Here is a 15,543-nt window from a genome sequence, read left to right as displayed (position 1 = left end):
ACCCCAAACCTAAAACCCGTCAGTTTCCACACTTGATGAAGTCAGGGCAGAGCTGATGCTGCAGATCTCAAAAAATACCCCCCGCACCATTTTCCCCCACCCCCTCACCTAACCCAGGGGCTCCCATTTGGAGGCACTACCCTGGCAGCAGCGCACAGCAGCCCCTCACCTCCTGCTGACCAAAGGGCCACGTCCCAGCTCAGCACATTCCTCACCAACCCTCTGAGGACATAGGAACCTCCAGGGCTGCATGCTGCAGCCGGTGCCATGCACGCCAGCTGCTGCAGAGAGGCCACAGAGCTCCCAGCACTGCCACAGCCCCATTCCCACATTCCTGGTTTTGGCCATGGGTACCAAGGAGGGATGAGCTGCCTGCAGGACCGTGAACACAGCCACTGGCAGAGCACAGCACTGCCAGGACCAGCCCAGCACTGCCCGCCCCACAGCGCATCCCCGCAGCTGCCCCATTACCCCTAATGGGTACGGCGTGCGGATGGACAAGGGAGAACCTAATGCCTTTCTATTATACCACCGATTAAGTACTTGGGGTCGTGTCCTCAGCTGATGTAAAGTAGATGAGATACACAGAGCTTAATGGATCTCTGCACCCCAGCCAGCAGCCGGCCCTCTTGCTCCGTTAAAGCCCACAGCCCCTCAGCAGCCCCCGTGTTTAACCCCTCCATCCTTCAGCCACGAGCTCTGTTAACTATCCTTCCTTTCCCAGGTTCAGTTTCACTGCTGTATCTGAAGAGCTACTGCCATCACCCAGGTGGAGAACAGTGCAGAGGTGCAGACAAGAGGGCACAGAGCTGAGCTTGGGGCTGCAGGCACCCAGAGCAGAGCGCAGAGCCCTGCATCCCTCTGCCCTTCCCACCCAGTTCCCTGCAGAATGCCTGAGCTGCTGATGAGTGCTGGATTACCTGGCAAATATAACACTATTTTGCAAAAATAGATACGTTGATTCTTGTGTTAAAGCGTTCCTCAGCTCATGCTCATGAGCTGCAGCAGGTACACAGGTGGCTCATTTTGCCTTCTGTAACTGGACGGAATATGGAACATTCAGTGCATTGCTGCAACAAGAAGGAGTGGAGGCAGCGAGCTGCATGGAGCTACAAACACAAATGTTCTGAACAAGGAATGCAATATGGACAGCCCTTACAGACACCGTTCTCGTGCAATAACTTAAACAGCGAGGATTACTACTTGGGGAAATAAAAGACAACATAACTTTGAAACTTGAAAAGCGTTTCCTTCATTGTAATCAATTGCAATAATCCACGTCAGTGATTTAGATGAAGATCAACTTTACCTTTCTTTGCTGATGACACAAAACTAGGAGCAATAAAAAACTTAAGTGCATTTGTGCACAACTAATGGATTGGATGTGGCATGTGCCAATGGAAGTCTCTATGTATAATGCAGCACATACTGGATGCCAAATTAATGGGATCCTTTGGGCATTCTGGAACACTTGTGGCACCGGGCTTAAGTCATCTAAGGAGCCTGGCAAGGGTTCGTGACCTTCCATTTGCAAAAGCCTGCAGAAGCCTTGCAGTGCTGGAGGCAGAGCAGCTCTTCTGCCTGGCTGCTGTTGAGTCCCAGGCACAAAGATGACAGAACAGAAGAGAAATCTGGGCTCAGCCCCATACCAGGATGTGATCCACCAGCTGAGGATGAGCAGCCCAGGAGCTCGTTGGGGTGAGCCATATCCCCACAGCTGCTTCTCATGGTGGTGGCAATGGCTGCAGGGCAGAAACACACTGCAGGGAGAACTGGTGTGCACAGGGATGTGTAAATCTCAGACTGATTTATGTTAGCTATAGATAAGTTAAATTATGGCCCAGCTAAGTGAAACACTTTTGTAAAGCCGGGCTCTGAATGCTGTGCAGTTTGTGTGTTTGCCAGGGCTGTGCTCTCATTGCAGAATAGAGAGAAGAGCAAACAACCCATTGATTTTAAGGCTCATTTAGGAAGAAGATTGCCTATACGGATCTATCTGATCACCGTGCATTACTCCATAACATCAAATACCTCGGGCACAAAAAGATGCTGAGAGATGCAAATTCTGCAGCCATTTTTATATGGAGAAGGCCAGTGCTGTGCACATGGGTGTTATGAGGGGCTGGAAATGGGCTTGGGAGGCTCTGGGGTTGTCTGCATGGATCGAGTCCTGCACTGTACCTCTGGGCACCGTACAGAAAATCACCCACACGCACCTCTCAGCAAAGTTTAAGCCATCTGCATGGAGCCACGTCCTGCTGACAGCTCAGCACCATCCAGTTCTCCATCCCTATCCAGCCACGGCTTTGAACATGGGTTTCCCTGGGCTTAACACTTCTGAAAAGAAAGGGACACAAACACATTGTGCTTCCAAGGTGCACATGCAGACATGTAACAGTTCAGACTGCTCAGGAAAAGCCCTCCAGCCGCTGAGAACCATCACTTTTGTAGCTGTTTCAAACACGGATGTACCCAACCCAGCTTGGAGGGACACAGAGCACCTCCCCCAGCCCCCACTGTCCCACGGCCACACACACCCAGGCACAGGGTGTGGATTGAGCCCGTGTAGGATCAGCACCTCCAGCGCACCCCAAAGTGTCCTCTGAGCCCAGTGTTCCTTGGGAACAGTGGATGCCCTCTGGGAGCATCGCTGTTATCCTGCACAGCTCTGCTCTGCCGAGGGACGGCCCTTCCAAAAGGCGCAGGTCGGACTGTTGGGCAGCACAGCCACGGCAGACTCGGGCTGGCAGGGCTGGCTGCTGCCACCCACAGAGAGAGCAATGCAGCGCGTCCATCTCCGCTGGCGTTCCGTGCTGATGCCCGAAGCACAGGTGCGGATTTCCTGCACAGAGCTGCATCCCGCAGCAGCTCACGTCTCGTCCCCAAACGATCAGGGGACGACAAATAAACTCCCCCGGCCCCATTCCCCGGCACACAGCGCTGCGGCTGCTCGGCCGGGCTGGAGGCTGGTGCTCCGCGAGGCCTTTGGCGAGGCTGCGGGTCCGAACGGAGCCCCCACCACCGTCACAGCGTGGGACCGAGCCCGTCATCCCGGTGCTGCTGGCTGCGGGGCCTTGAGCGCTGCGGGGCTCTGCGCCGACTGCTCTGCTGCGCGCTGCGGTGTGCGGGGGTACCGCGATCAGAGCGCTCAGCTCCGGCCCTATTTATTTGGGAAGAATCGGGAGCACGTAAGCGTACGGCCGCTCGGACAGCCGGGAGCAGCGCTGCCTTCAAACGGCGCTGACAGCGGAGACGTAACACCGAGCACACGGGTACCGGAGCCCCGGCTCAGATCCCTCCCTGCCCCCGGACCCCCCGGCGGAGGGGCAGCCAAAGCGATGTTCCGCAGACCCTCCTCCCGGCCGACGTCTTATCGGCGTCGGTTTTATCGCCCCGTCCCCGCCGGGCGCTTCCCCTCGCTCGGGTTTTCCATCGCGGCCGCTCGGTTCCGTGTTCCGAGCGGCACCGCCGGGTTCGGTTTCAGCCGTGACCCGCACGACGAAGCGGGATGAACTCTATCACCATCCCCCATCGGCGACCCATGTACCACTCCCCGCACGGCCGCTCCGCGCTGCCGACGCCGTTTGGGGCCGTTCCCCGCACCCGCAGCGCCGGGTGGGACTTTCGTTCGCTAAGAAAAAAAAAAAATAGATACATATATCTTAAAAAAGAATACAAAAGAAAAAAAAGAGCAACGAAAACCAAACGGCGAAGCCCCAGCGCAGCCCCACGGATCTCACCGCGGCTTTGCGCGGCCCGGCGCGGAGACGTGTCTGTAAAGAAACCGTTTATTTACACGTGTCGACAATTACAAAGTATTATACACGGGCCGTGCCAACCCCCAGTCTTCGTTACGCTGAACCGTAAGGCGCTTTCTCTACAGCGGATGCGAGGAGGTGCGGAGCGGGGCTGTCCCGGCTGCGCTCGGCCCCTCCGCTCGGGGACCTCTTGTTGAGGCCATCCTCGGAACGGGAAAAAAATAATAATAATAATAAAAATGAAAATGAAAACGGCCTTTCGGTTCCAAAGCCGACGCAAAAATACCTACGTCCGGATTTCGATATAAATAACGGAGGGTTTTATATAATTCCGTATTAATAGTGCCCAAAATCTCGATGCATAAATAAATTAAATTATTAACACTTCTTACAAAAAGGAACGCCTCGCCCTCCGAACGGTACCCCGGCCCCGTGCCGCCGGCTCGGCTCTGCCCCTTAGTGCGGGGGGAACCGCGGGGCTCCGAGCATCCGCTTGGTGCCGTGGCCTCGCTCAGACGAGAGAGGTGACCGGCGGGATCTTTGCGCTCTCCTCCTCCCAAGGCTGCAGGTTCTGCAGCGCGAACAGAGACGAGTTGTGCAGGCACAGCGGGTCGGGCTGGATCGACTCGTTGAGCGACTTCTGGAAGGCGTCGTGCTGCAGTTGCAGCATCAGCCGGCTCGCCTGCTGCCGTTCGGCCTCCCGTTCCTCCGCCGTCTGCCGCCTGCGGGCACGGGGCACAGCTCAGCGCTCAGAGCACCCGGCGGGACGGGACGGGATGGGATGGGATGGAACGGGATGGGACGGGATGGGACTCCGAGCTGCGCCGCTCCGCCGGCAGAGTGAGGGCGGCCCGGCGCTGAGCGGCTCGGCTGGGGAAGCTCCCTCGTTCTGAGGTTATTTCTCCCCTTTCCGATGAATCCCTCGTTTTCCTGGTAACTCCCTCCGGTCTTCCTAATAATCCTCTCCGGTTCTCCCCAGTAGTTCAACCAATTTTCCCCGATAAATCAACCAATTTTCCCCGATAGTTCAACCAATTTTCCCCGATAAATCAACCAATTTTCCCCAATACTTCAACTCCAATAATTCAACCACTCACCCCCAATAATCCAACCAATTTTCCCAAAGCTTAACCCGTTCCCACATCTATTCCTCCGATTTTCCCACTACTTCCCCTATTTCCCTAATAGTTCACCAATTTCTCCTAACACTTCATCCAATTTTCACACCGCCTCCCTCAGTTTTCCCAACAATCCTCCCAACTTCCCACTATTTCCCCCTATTTTCCAGCTGTTGATTTTTCACAGCCGCTCCTTCACTTTTTCCCCCCTAATAATGCCTCCAATTTCCCCGATCACTCCCATCATTTCCCAATAGCTCTCTCCATTTCCCCAGTAATACACTCCATTTTTCCATCGCACTCCTCGTTTTCCACACTAACCCCTCCACTAATTTACCAATTTCCCCATCGACTTCCCCAATTCCCGAATAATTCCCCTATTTTTCTCACCACCACCTGTTTTCACACCGACTCGTTCCCGTTTCCCATCGGTCCCCCTCACTCCCTATCGATTCCCTCAATATAACGCAGCCATCGCTCGTTTTCCCCAACGATTCCCCCACTTTTCTCACTCACCTACAGCTCTTCCCACCTCCTCCCCCCGTCTCCCTTCCCGTTATCCCCATTCCCGCACAGCCGCCCGATCCGCTCCGCTCCGCACTCACCTCCACTTCGTGCGTCGGTTCTGGAACCAGGTCTTCACCTGCGCGTCCGTCATCTTGAGGGCCTTGGCCAGGGCTGCACGCTCAGCAGAGGCCAGGTATTTCTGCCGGTGGAAGCGCTTCTCCAGCTCGCAGATCTGCACTCTGGAGAAGGACGTGCGCGGCTTCTTGCGCTTCGGCGGGGTTCGGTTCTGGTACGGGTGTCCGATGCGCCTCGTCACCGTGAACGGCGTCAGAGCGGCCGCGGCTGCACGCGATGGGAAACGCACGGTCAACGCGGCCGCTCCCAGCCCGACGGAGCCCCCCGCCCGCCCGCCCCGCTCCTACCCACCAGTAAAGCGCTCCTTGACGAAGCGGCGGCTGCTCTCCATCCAGGGGAAGCTGAGGCCGCCCAGGCCGGGCACGGCGGGGATGGCGCTGGGAACCGGCGGCGGCACGGCTCCGGGGATGGGCCGGTGCGCGGGGACGCGGATCACCCCGCCGGGCGCCAGACTCAGGTTGACGCCGTACGGCCCCGATTCCTCGAAGGGCGCTGCGATGGCCGGGAAGGGACCCGGCAGAGCGGGGTAGGGCGCGCCACCGCGGGGGCCGCCCAGGAAGGCCGCGCCGTCGGGGCCCCGTGGGGGCGGCGGCGGCGGAGGCGGCGGCGGCGGAGGAGGCGGCGGGGGGGGAGCGCCGTCCTGCTCGGGGCCGCTGAGGATCTGGTCGATGCCGAAGCTGATGGGTTCGTGTTGGTGCGGGCCCTGCGCGCCCGCCGCCGGCTCCATGCTCCCGCACCGCGCGCAGCCCCGCGCCCGCTATAAAGGCGCCGCCGCCGCGCGCCCCGCGGCCCGGCCGGCCCCGCCGTGCGCCGCGCGGAAACTTTGCGGATCGCGCACCGCCCCGGCAGCCGCCCGTCATCTCCTCGGGGCCGCCGCTCGCCCCGATCCGCGTGCGCCCCCGCCGCCGCCATTGGCCGCCGCCGCCCGGCCTCTAAGCTCCCATTGGCTCCCGCAGCACGGAACCGGCCCCGCGACCGACCGCGGGGGGCTCCGCGATGAGCCGCGGTGACATCACCGGGGGCGCGTGAACAAAGCGGGGCGGGGCGGGGGGCGCCGTCGGGGCGGCGGAGCGGAGTGAAGCCCGGAGCGGCTGAACGGCCTCACGTCGGGGCGGCGAGGTTTGAGCCGTCCCCTCCCGGCTCTCGTCGGTGCTCAGCCCCCCGACGGCAGCCCCGAGGCTGCCCCGACGGTGGCGCTCGGCCCGGGGGCTCCCGTCGCTAAGTGAGTTTGTCGCCGCTCCCCGACGTCCAAATGGGACTACAGGCGTTAAAAATTAAATAAGGCGTCGGATGCATTTACTTAGTTTTCCCCTCTTATAAAGGGAAATGAAAACAGGGAATAGAATTTTCCTTTTAATAGAATGTAATGGTATTTGATCAGCACCTGGTAGGGCGAGCCCGATATTCCGGGAGCGGTGACACGGAGGCACTTTATTAGTTTTTAAAGCTCGGGATTCAATTACCGCAGAGCTGCTTAATCCCGACGGCCGGGTGGACACGGAGCCCCGACGCTGAGCGGGGCGGTGCGGACAGAGGGAGGACCCCGACGGGGCAACGAGGGTCGGAGAGAGGCTGCACCGCCACCGCCGTCGGGGCTCCGTGCGGCCGAGTGCGGGGACGGGACCGGCTCATCCCCAGGCGGTTCGTTGCCTCCCGGCCGCCCCCGAGCGCGGGGCGGGAGGAACAAAAAAGGGGAGGGGGGGTGGGATTAAAAAAAGAGAAAGAAAAAACCCTTCGAACGGGCGGTAAATAAATAAATAAAGCGGCGCCCGGCCCCGGCTCGGGGCTTTGTTAGAGAAAATTGCGGCTCGATCTGCATAATGGGAACTCGGGCCGCCCAAGGCTATCTTTTTATTGCGTGTGTGTCTGCTGTTATCAATTTTGTGAACGATTTCACAGGGAGCCTGGCAGACTTGAGCTGGAATAATATGCAAAGATGAGCTCTGAATAATGAATGATGTGCTTTTAAACCAATTCCAAAGTGTCTGTGATAGTACAATATGAAAAGGGGTGGTAAGTAATAGTATATTTAAAAGGCGCTAGTATGTTTTTATTACTATATTTAAAAAGATATCTATATTATTTTTGTGAAATGGATAATATATCACGGAGTCTTTGATAATCAGCTAAACAATACATTTTTCTTTGGGAAAACTCTCCCGGTTTTACACAGTTAAATACGGAGCGTCGGCGCACGCCGTTGTACCGCTCGGCGACTTGATTAAATATTAACTCTATTTTAATATTAGCTTTTAAATTTAATATGTTGACGTTCCGCAGTTTTTACTTTAATTACGTTTTATAATTAATAACCCGGGACGTATGGTATCCTTAAATGCGGCTCTCCCGCTGCCTCCTCCCACCTCCTCACAGGGCGAGACGGTGCCGCGCAAACCCCGCGCAAACTCCGCGCAGTCGCTATTTTCACTCTCGCCCCGACGTCGCGGCGCTGTCCCGGGCTGTACGGCTCCGGTGCGTTGCTCTCCAGCACCTTCTCCCCCCTCCTGCACTCCCGCACAACGGCAGCGGTGTGAAACCCGCATCAGGAGGATGCCGGCACCTGCCCGCTCCCCCGGGGCCGTCGGACGGGGCTGAGCGGGTACCCGGGGTATGGCAGGATGTCCGTCCTGCGTGATCCTCGGCGGAAAGTTTGTTGTCTTAACGTGGCGTGGGCCGAGCGAGCCGTGACACCTGTCTTATTTCATGCTTACCGCTAATTGTTTGTAAAGCAGCTGGTTTCTAAAGTGAGAGGGAGCGATCTCTGGGAATGACACCGAGAGAAAGCGCTGCGGGGCTCTCCCGGCACTCTCGAGCCACGGGGACGTCGGTATCACCGTGGAACACAAGCAGGGCCGGCACGGAGCTGCTGCTGCTCCCTCCAGCTCTCCCCGTGCTCTCGAAACCCGCCCTGCACGGCTCACGCTGCTCCGCAGTATCCTCGCACGGGTCCCGCAGCTGCCACGGTACCGGCACCTCATTGGAGTGCATCTCCCACCCGCTGCTAAGCTGGCTGTCCCGCTACCATAAAGAAATCCTGCTCCTTTCAGGGCGCTGGAGGCACTGCCTCATCCCGAAGACCGGTTCTGCTCCTGTCCCAGCAGCCCCGAACTCATCCGGCCGGCCTGCAGGGCTCTGAGAGGGCCGAGCTGCCCTAAAAGGCATCGACTGTTCTTTCAGATGCCCGTAGAGCGGCACAGAGCAGCCCGAAGGGGGTTGTGGTGGTGGTGGGGAGAAGGGTAGCCCTGGGCATCGCACCTTGAGGGAGGGGGAGAATCCGAAACGCCCCCTCCCCACTTCCCCCCAGGGCAGCAGCTGCAGGCGATGTGCAGCCCCAGACATGAAGCGTGCCCTGGTGGCTTCAACTCACATTCGGGCACCTTACCACTTCTATAAGAAAAGCCAAAACTTTTAGTTCCAAACCCACGTCTTGGCCCAACAAAGCCCCACTGGGACGGGGAGGGTGGCAGGAGGGAAAGAAAGGAGCTGAACGGAGGGAGCTCAGAGGGTGATGGGCAGATGGGGCCCGGAGCTTCTCTGCCATCTCTGATAACATCAGGCTGAGCTGGAGCCGGCAGGGATGTCCCGGCAGCGCTGCCGGGCACGGACATCTGCTCTGCTGTGCACGGTGTGGGCTCAGGGCTGCCGAGGTGCAGTCGGTCTGTGCCAGCCCCTCCTTTCCTTATTTGCCTCACCAACCTACGCTTGCTGCCTGATTTTTATACTAAATATGACTTTGTTGGGCAAATCACATTAGGGTGGATGCTGCAGGTATCCATTAAGGTTTATTTATCGTGATACGGGTTGGATCTCACGCTCATAAATAACTTATGTTATGGCTTTTGTTTGTAGAAATGTAACTTACATATTTTATTACGCTTTCTGTAAACCTCAAACAGAACGTTGTCAAAGCAGCATTTTGACAGCAGCCTAAACCATGGTACATAACATCTACACCAACATTATTTTTTAATAGGGCAAGGAAGCGAGTTACCCCTCTGCAGTTTGAAAGGTTCGCTGCCATCATAAACTCCGACTACAATAAAACATTAACAAGTCTAAGGAGCTGCTTTACAAAGTGCGCATCAATGGTGGCTGAGGTTCTTCGGAGCTCCCCGTGCCAGCAGGACAGTGCAGGGCTTTGCTTTCCCTGTGCCAGGGCTGCTCTGCTCCTCAGAAGGGTGGGCGCTCACCTGCAATGCAGCTGCCGGTACCACTCAATGTGACCATAGAAAATGAATCTGGGGAAGAATCAGAGCCGTTCTGCAGTCCCAAGCTGTCAGTAGAACCAGACAGACTCGCATTGCTTTCTTGAGAGGAAACCACTCGGGGCCGAGTGCAGCCTCTTTCCTGATCATCCATCCTTTCCATTATTTTATTTTATTTTTTGCCTTCTTAAAGTACAAAGAAACCAGTCTGTGTCACCGGCACCGTTCCCACCTCAGGCCCTTCTTAACTGTTGCACACAGAGCGGTGGTGCTGTGTATGTGTGTGTGCTGCAGACCCAGGGAGGGTTTCTGGTTGGGACACATGGAGCTCTTCACCACCTCTGAGAGGTGAAGACAAATGTGCTGAGTTTGCTGGTTTAGATGCATGTGTTCATCTTCATCGTGCCACAAGCCACGTAAGTACGAGCGATATGTCTTTGTAACTGCTTGCTTTTTTGGTAGGAGTAAATGCATTTAATCCTCTTTAAACAGCATCACAGCATTCAGCAACTTCTTTCTGTCCTGGTTTCCCCCCCTCCCCATTTCCAAGGACCTGGAAAACTTGTGCTGGTGAAATTCAGATCCCATCAGTGTTTCCATAATGGCAGTTCCTTCAGGTCTCTTATATTATATGCAACATTCTTAATTTCCTGGCCATACTTAAGAGCCTAAAGTGCTCACCTGTAGTCTTCCACCTCCTTGTGTACACTGTCATAAACCTCCTGCATTGAAAAGAAATGTATAACATTTTGTAGGAAAACAGACATTTGATTACTTCAAAAAGACATCACAAACTCATTTTAAAATCATTTCCAAACAAGTACAACCTCAGTTATAATGAGCTCAAGGTTTTCCATCGGTAAGAGTTATCATTTACCAACATAAGCAGAACAGAGACTCATTAACTAATACAGGTAAAGAAGAAAAGCATATTTATTTTAGAAGTTATCTCAACAAATAGTTTCCGCAAGGGTCAAAATCTAACAATATAACCAGGGCTCCAAAGCTTTCCGAACAGTCCCATTAGCCAGCTCTGCTTTCCCTAGTCCTTGTCAGTTCTTCATATCCATGCTGCCCACATTGGCTGACCCTTCGCTGCACAGTGCCTTGGCCATGGCTGCCTTTGGAATATCAACATGTCCTGGGAGAACCTGGGCAGAAGAAAACCCAATGGTTGGTAAGGGGAGACCTGGCATTGATCTCAGTAAGTGATAAAAAGAATAATGAGGATGGAAACCGAATCCAAAGAAGAACAGGGAAAATGGAAAAAAAAATATTAATAAATTACTACGTGCTCTCGAAAAAGAGTTTTACAGTATAGCAGTGAACTCAGAAGTATATTTGGACAGCATTACAAACTCAGCCCACCAGTGGTGTGAATCACATAACAAATCTGCTGGGAACTCAATGCAATGAGGAGCCTTTCCCTCTCGTGTGATTCAGAAGCCTCCCCAACTTCCAGCAAAGGGCTCTCTGGGATGCACCCAGATGGTGACCAACTCCAGGCTGCCCCACTGCCACTGATAGGATGCCAGGGAAATCTATAAGCATGCTGCATTTAAGGTCTTTGGGTCATTTTTGGTTTGTAGCCTCAATGTTCTCTGCTTTGATTGTCAGTCTTTGCTGGTTCACTACAGCAAAGCTAATAAAGTTTGCCAAAGAATGGCTCCTTGGGGCTCCTTCTGGCACGGGGCTGCACAGACAGGTGCTTGTGGAACTGATGTGAGCTCAGGCCACGTCTCCTTGCAGGGACAGGGAAATAATCCTTCCTGTCCACCTCCACAGCACCGCAGTTGATGGGTACGTGTAACAGCAGTGTGGTAAACGGGGACTCGCTGTGTGGAAGCACAGGATGCAATTATGAGTTCATTCTTTATTCTATTCATATTTTTTTTTACTTTTGTGTTTATTTCCTTACTAATGGAAATTGATTTCTGCTCAAATTTAAACAATCGCCGTTAAAAGAAGCCTCCTGTCCCGCAGAATAAATCAGACAAGGATTACGAATCAAGGGCTGAAAACAGAACAGCCATCATATTAACTCATGCTGCTTACTGGGAAGTGATGGCTTAGAAGTCTTCCTAAGTTAGACAGGCGGATGCTACCCAGACAGACGAGCTGCTTGTCTGACCGAATTATCCCCGTCCCCCTCACACCTGCACCCATCTCTCCCTGCTGCAATTCCACAATAGCTCCCCGAGAGCTTCCACACCACTGCCCATCTGAGAACGCTCCACAGAGCTCAGAAATGAAAATACGCCTTAAATCTACATATATTTAAATCCAATGCTTGCCAAATCTAATCTTTGCCAGCAGCCCTCAGGATAGAAGCCCCTGTCTGCTCCCTGAGCAGGGAGAGAAGAGCCACATCCCTCATGGCTGCTTCAGGGGGCTCAGCCTCCTGCCACCCCCCCTCCCTCAGCCCACACCAACATGTCCAGCAGTCCCCTTCTGCCCTTCAAGTCCACCTTCTTGGAATAAGGCAGCTCAGAGAACCTGCACATCAAACCCTGCTTTTCTCCGAAAACTGTGTTATCTTGAGGACTTCTTGCCTTCAATAAAAATAAATAGATACGGAACTAAGAAACTATCAGGTTCTAAGAATGAGTTTTGCTCGGTTCCACATTTGTTCACGTCTCTTTTCTTTCCACGTGGTTTTATTTATTTACGTAATCCAGAAGGACTTTTGAGTCAAACGACTCCCCCTGGCACTCACAGCTGCAAAGTCAGCCCATGTCCTACAACTCACTGCCATCAGCTCGGTTTTTCTTCCTTTAATGAGCACTCCTGTCCTTTCTGATGCTTTTCTGCCTTTTCCCCCAGTTTGCTTCCAATCCAAGTTACACAAAGTCTATGAGAGCTGTTGCCAAGGATGTGATCTGTGCTTCTCTGGGTTCGCTTCCAAATCCCCCTATCTCTGCCTATCACCACTTGTCAGGCCATAATGGACTTGTTTTAATGCTGGAAACACTGAAATATGGGAAAACAGGAAAATGAAACAAAATAACAAAGACCAAAATCGATGCAAAACTATGTAAGGATTAAAAAATACTCATCAATTTCCACAGCAACAAAGAGAAAAGAAGTCAGAGAAATAAAGTCAGCTGAGAGCCTCTCCCATGGCACTGCTGCTCCAGCACTACAGAGCTGCACTGAGCTCAGGGGTTTCTAGGGCTTCTCTGCAATAACATCACTTCTGCCCATTCACACACATGCTTGTGATTTTCTTTGGTTGAAGAACAGCAAAAAGGAGACGCCAGGATGGCATCCTGGCTGCCATCAGCATTTAAATTAAACTCGCTGCCCCACTTGGGGGAGAGGAAGGATGTCACTGGAAACCATCTCATTTGATAGCAAGCTGATGCTGTCTCAAAAGATTTAGCATTGTTTTAGGGTGGACTCTAAATACAACTCCCATTTTGGCATAACTCAGCCTATTAGGACAAGCAAGTATGAATCCCAGCTTTTCTGAGTCCCCAAGTAAACCTGCTGCCTTCCCTTTGAGATGAATTATCGGCAAAGAAAGTATCATTAAAACAAAAGCAGATGAGAACAAACAATAGAAGTAAAACATGGTTAATGTGTGCTTGCTACCACAGGAGCTGTACAGACAGAGACCCCACCTGAAAGAAAGCAATCTGCTTTCAATAAATAAGCTAGCGGTGTACTGAAACGAGCCGAGGAAAGATGACTCTTACAGCCATATCTAAGTACATTACCTACTTCTTTCTGAACACAAAATAATATGCTCCATGCAAAACGGGCAATGCAAATATTGTAAATTCTATTTCCTGCTTTCCATCCTTCCAAAAGAAATGGAAGGCTTGTTGATCAGTAACGGCGCTTGTACATATCCGTGTCTGCTAAGCAAAACACATAATCATTAGAACTAGTCTAATTTCAGTAAAAAAGAATATTCTGCCAGTTGAATTTATTTCTCGTGATTTACAGCTCCACGGTTTTATCTTCAAGTGAAATATTTAATTTCTTCTCATACTGAAGCAGCTAACATCAAAAAACACATAATTAATATGTAGTCAGGCTAATACTTAAATGCTATAAATCAGAAGCATTATATAAACAAAAGTGTCGTCTCGAACAAGATTGGGAATGCACAAAACTACTTATTTCCCACTTTTATAATGATGCAGTGACTCAGAGCAGATAGAAAATGATTAGTTTTCCTTCCAAAGTAGGAAATATTGCTTCCATCTGTAAAGTATAATATTGTGATGTCATAAAGTTTTCCTAAACACTGAATTTGCCCTTATTCCCTCTCAATCATTTTAAAAGAACTGCTCTCTCTTATAGAGCCTGGATTTAAATCACAATAACACACCAAGAAGATGAATGACAGTGCTATTGGATATGGCTAAAATTGGATCCTTCAGCACAGGTGAATGATGAGACAGCGCTTCTCTTCTTGATATATTTTCTTCTTCTATTAGTTTCCTTCCATAGCTGGGATTTCAGTTTGAATTTTAATGTATGCAGTTGCTGCTAATCTTAGTGTCTTATTTTTTTCCAGCACCCTCTTACTGTATAGACAATTCATTCTCCAAAGCAGTAATACACTGAGGCTTGTGACTGCCCAAGATATAAAGCAATTCGGAATAAAGTTAGAGCCAGCTCTGAGCTGTGGCAAATACAGCAGGTCAGTATCTTCAGAAACAATGCCTCGCTATACAAAAAAATGCACACATTTAGATCAATTCCCATTCATTTACTCAGATGGTTTCCATTTCTGACAATATTGTCTCTATTAAGTCACAAGGGAAACATGATGGGTATATCCAAATTCATAGTTTCAGATTTTATTGAAAGGGCAAATTGCAGAGTATTTCCTGGTTTATACAATTTGCCACAGATGAACACAATCCAAATTGCAATCAATGCCGGTACTTAAGTGTAAGAGCTCAGATAATATCCTCAAAGCTGCTCGTTCCTGTGAAACCTTTCAGAAAAAGGAATTGGTTAACTATTTTTCTAGGAAGCAATTTTTCTGATGTGATTTCCACAGTGTTCTTGTTTCAATGCCATATCTAAAAGCCAGATGAGTTTGCCTATCAATTCTACCTCATTCTGGAAAAGAAAAGATTTAAAATCTGGTAGTAATAATAATAATAATAATAATAATAATAATAATAATAATAATAATAATAAAACCAGGTTTGCTATATTTGCATGATCTAAGGTTGGGTGTCAAAGTTGGGGTAAAGTTGGAGAAGATTTTCTTGTCAAAATGAAGCCACTCAGCCTTTGTGAACTAATGTGTAAAACATTACCTGGTTCATGAGCTGAATTTTACTCTTAGTGCTCAGCTAAGTGAGTTACATTCCAAGGAATGAGGGAGGGGATCTGAGAAGGCCACATGTAGCTTTGTTCTGTGGGAAAGAAATATCCCAACTGATTGGGCACGTCAAGAGTGCACCTGGTAGAATCTCTTAAATACTCACCCCTCCCATTGAGAAGTGTAAGTCCAAGCAGTGGTCTCGACACATACCATAGGCTCCCGCAGTCTTCAAAAGTGATGGTGTTCATTAGGACTGGCATCATCTGAAAGAAAATTCCATCAGTTTGGTGATCAGGAAAAATTAACAAAGCCTTTACTAATCATGCTGAGATTTCCTGGATGGACGCGGTACCCCAAAAGTCCTTCTTCCAAACAAATATTTCTGTAACCAGAACTACCAGGTGAAGAAATGAAGAAATTGACTGTTAAAGCTTAGCTCCAAAGTTGTAATGAGAGAAGTCAAAGCAAACAGGAATAGAAACATAGCGTTGTTTTTATTTAAGGTACAGATTCACTTCTGGGACAGT

At 51.5% G+C, this 15,543-nt stretch overlaps 1 protein-coding gene and 1 long non-coding RNA gene across 2 annotated transcripts in view; both read right to left on the bottom strand.

The window, feature by feature from the left end:
- Positions 1–3,141: 3,141 nt before the first annotated feature.
- TLX3 (T cell leukemia homeobox 3) lies at positions 3,142–6,245 on the bottom strand. The gene is made up of 3 exons (XM_015875996.2): positions 5,810–6,245; positions 5,482–5,725; positions 3,142–4,480 (listed from the first exon to the last, which is right to left on the bottom strand). The coding sequence occupies exons 1-3, from the start codon at positions 6,243–6,245 to the stop codon at positions 4,270–4,272; spliced, it is 891 nt and encodes a 296-aa protein (XP_015731482.1). The 3' UTR covers positions 3,142–4,269.
- A 4,393-nt stretch (positions 6,246–10,638) lies between these two features.
- The window catches only part of LOC107320482, a 98,284-nt gene continuing 93,379 nt past the window's right edge, over positions 10,639–15,543 (bottom strand). Inside the window, exons 11-12 of the long non-coding RNA XR_004308907.1 lie at positions 15,180–15,279; positions 10,639–10,874 (exon numbers count right to left, since the gene is read on the bottom strand). This is a non-coding gene — a long non-coding RNA (uncharacterized LOC107320482). The remainder of the gene's footprint in view (positions 10,875–15,179; positions 15,280–15,543) is intronic.

This window comes from Coturnix japonica, chromosome 13 (genome assembly GCF_001577835.2).
Source record: "Coturnix japonica isolate 7356 chromosome 13, Coturnix japonica 2.1, whole genome shotgun sequence".
NCBI classification, from domain to species: domain Eukaryota; kingdom Metazoa; phylum Chordata; class Aves; order Galliformes; family Phasianidae; genus Coturnix; species Coturnix japonica.
Note: the sequence above shows the minus strand (reverse complement) of the source record. Positions and strands in the feature narration are given on the sequence as shown.

Coding starts and splice junctions, on each gene's coding strand:
- TLX3 (XM_015875996.2), bottom strand. CDS start 6,245: ATGGAGCCGGCGGCGGGCGCGCAGGGCCCGCACCAACACGAACCCATC. Junction 5,726..5,809: donor CGTCAAGGAGCGCTTTACTG/GTGGGTAGGAGC, acceptor CATCGCGTGCAG/CCGCGGCCGCTCTGACGCCG. Junction 4,481..5,481: donor AACCGACGCACGAAGTGGAG/GTGAGTGCGGAG, acceptor CCGTGCCCGCAG/GCGGCAGACGGCGGAGGAAC.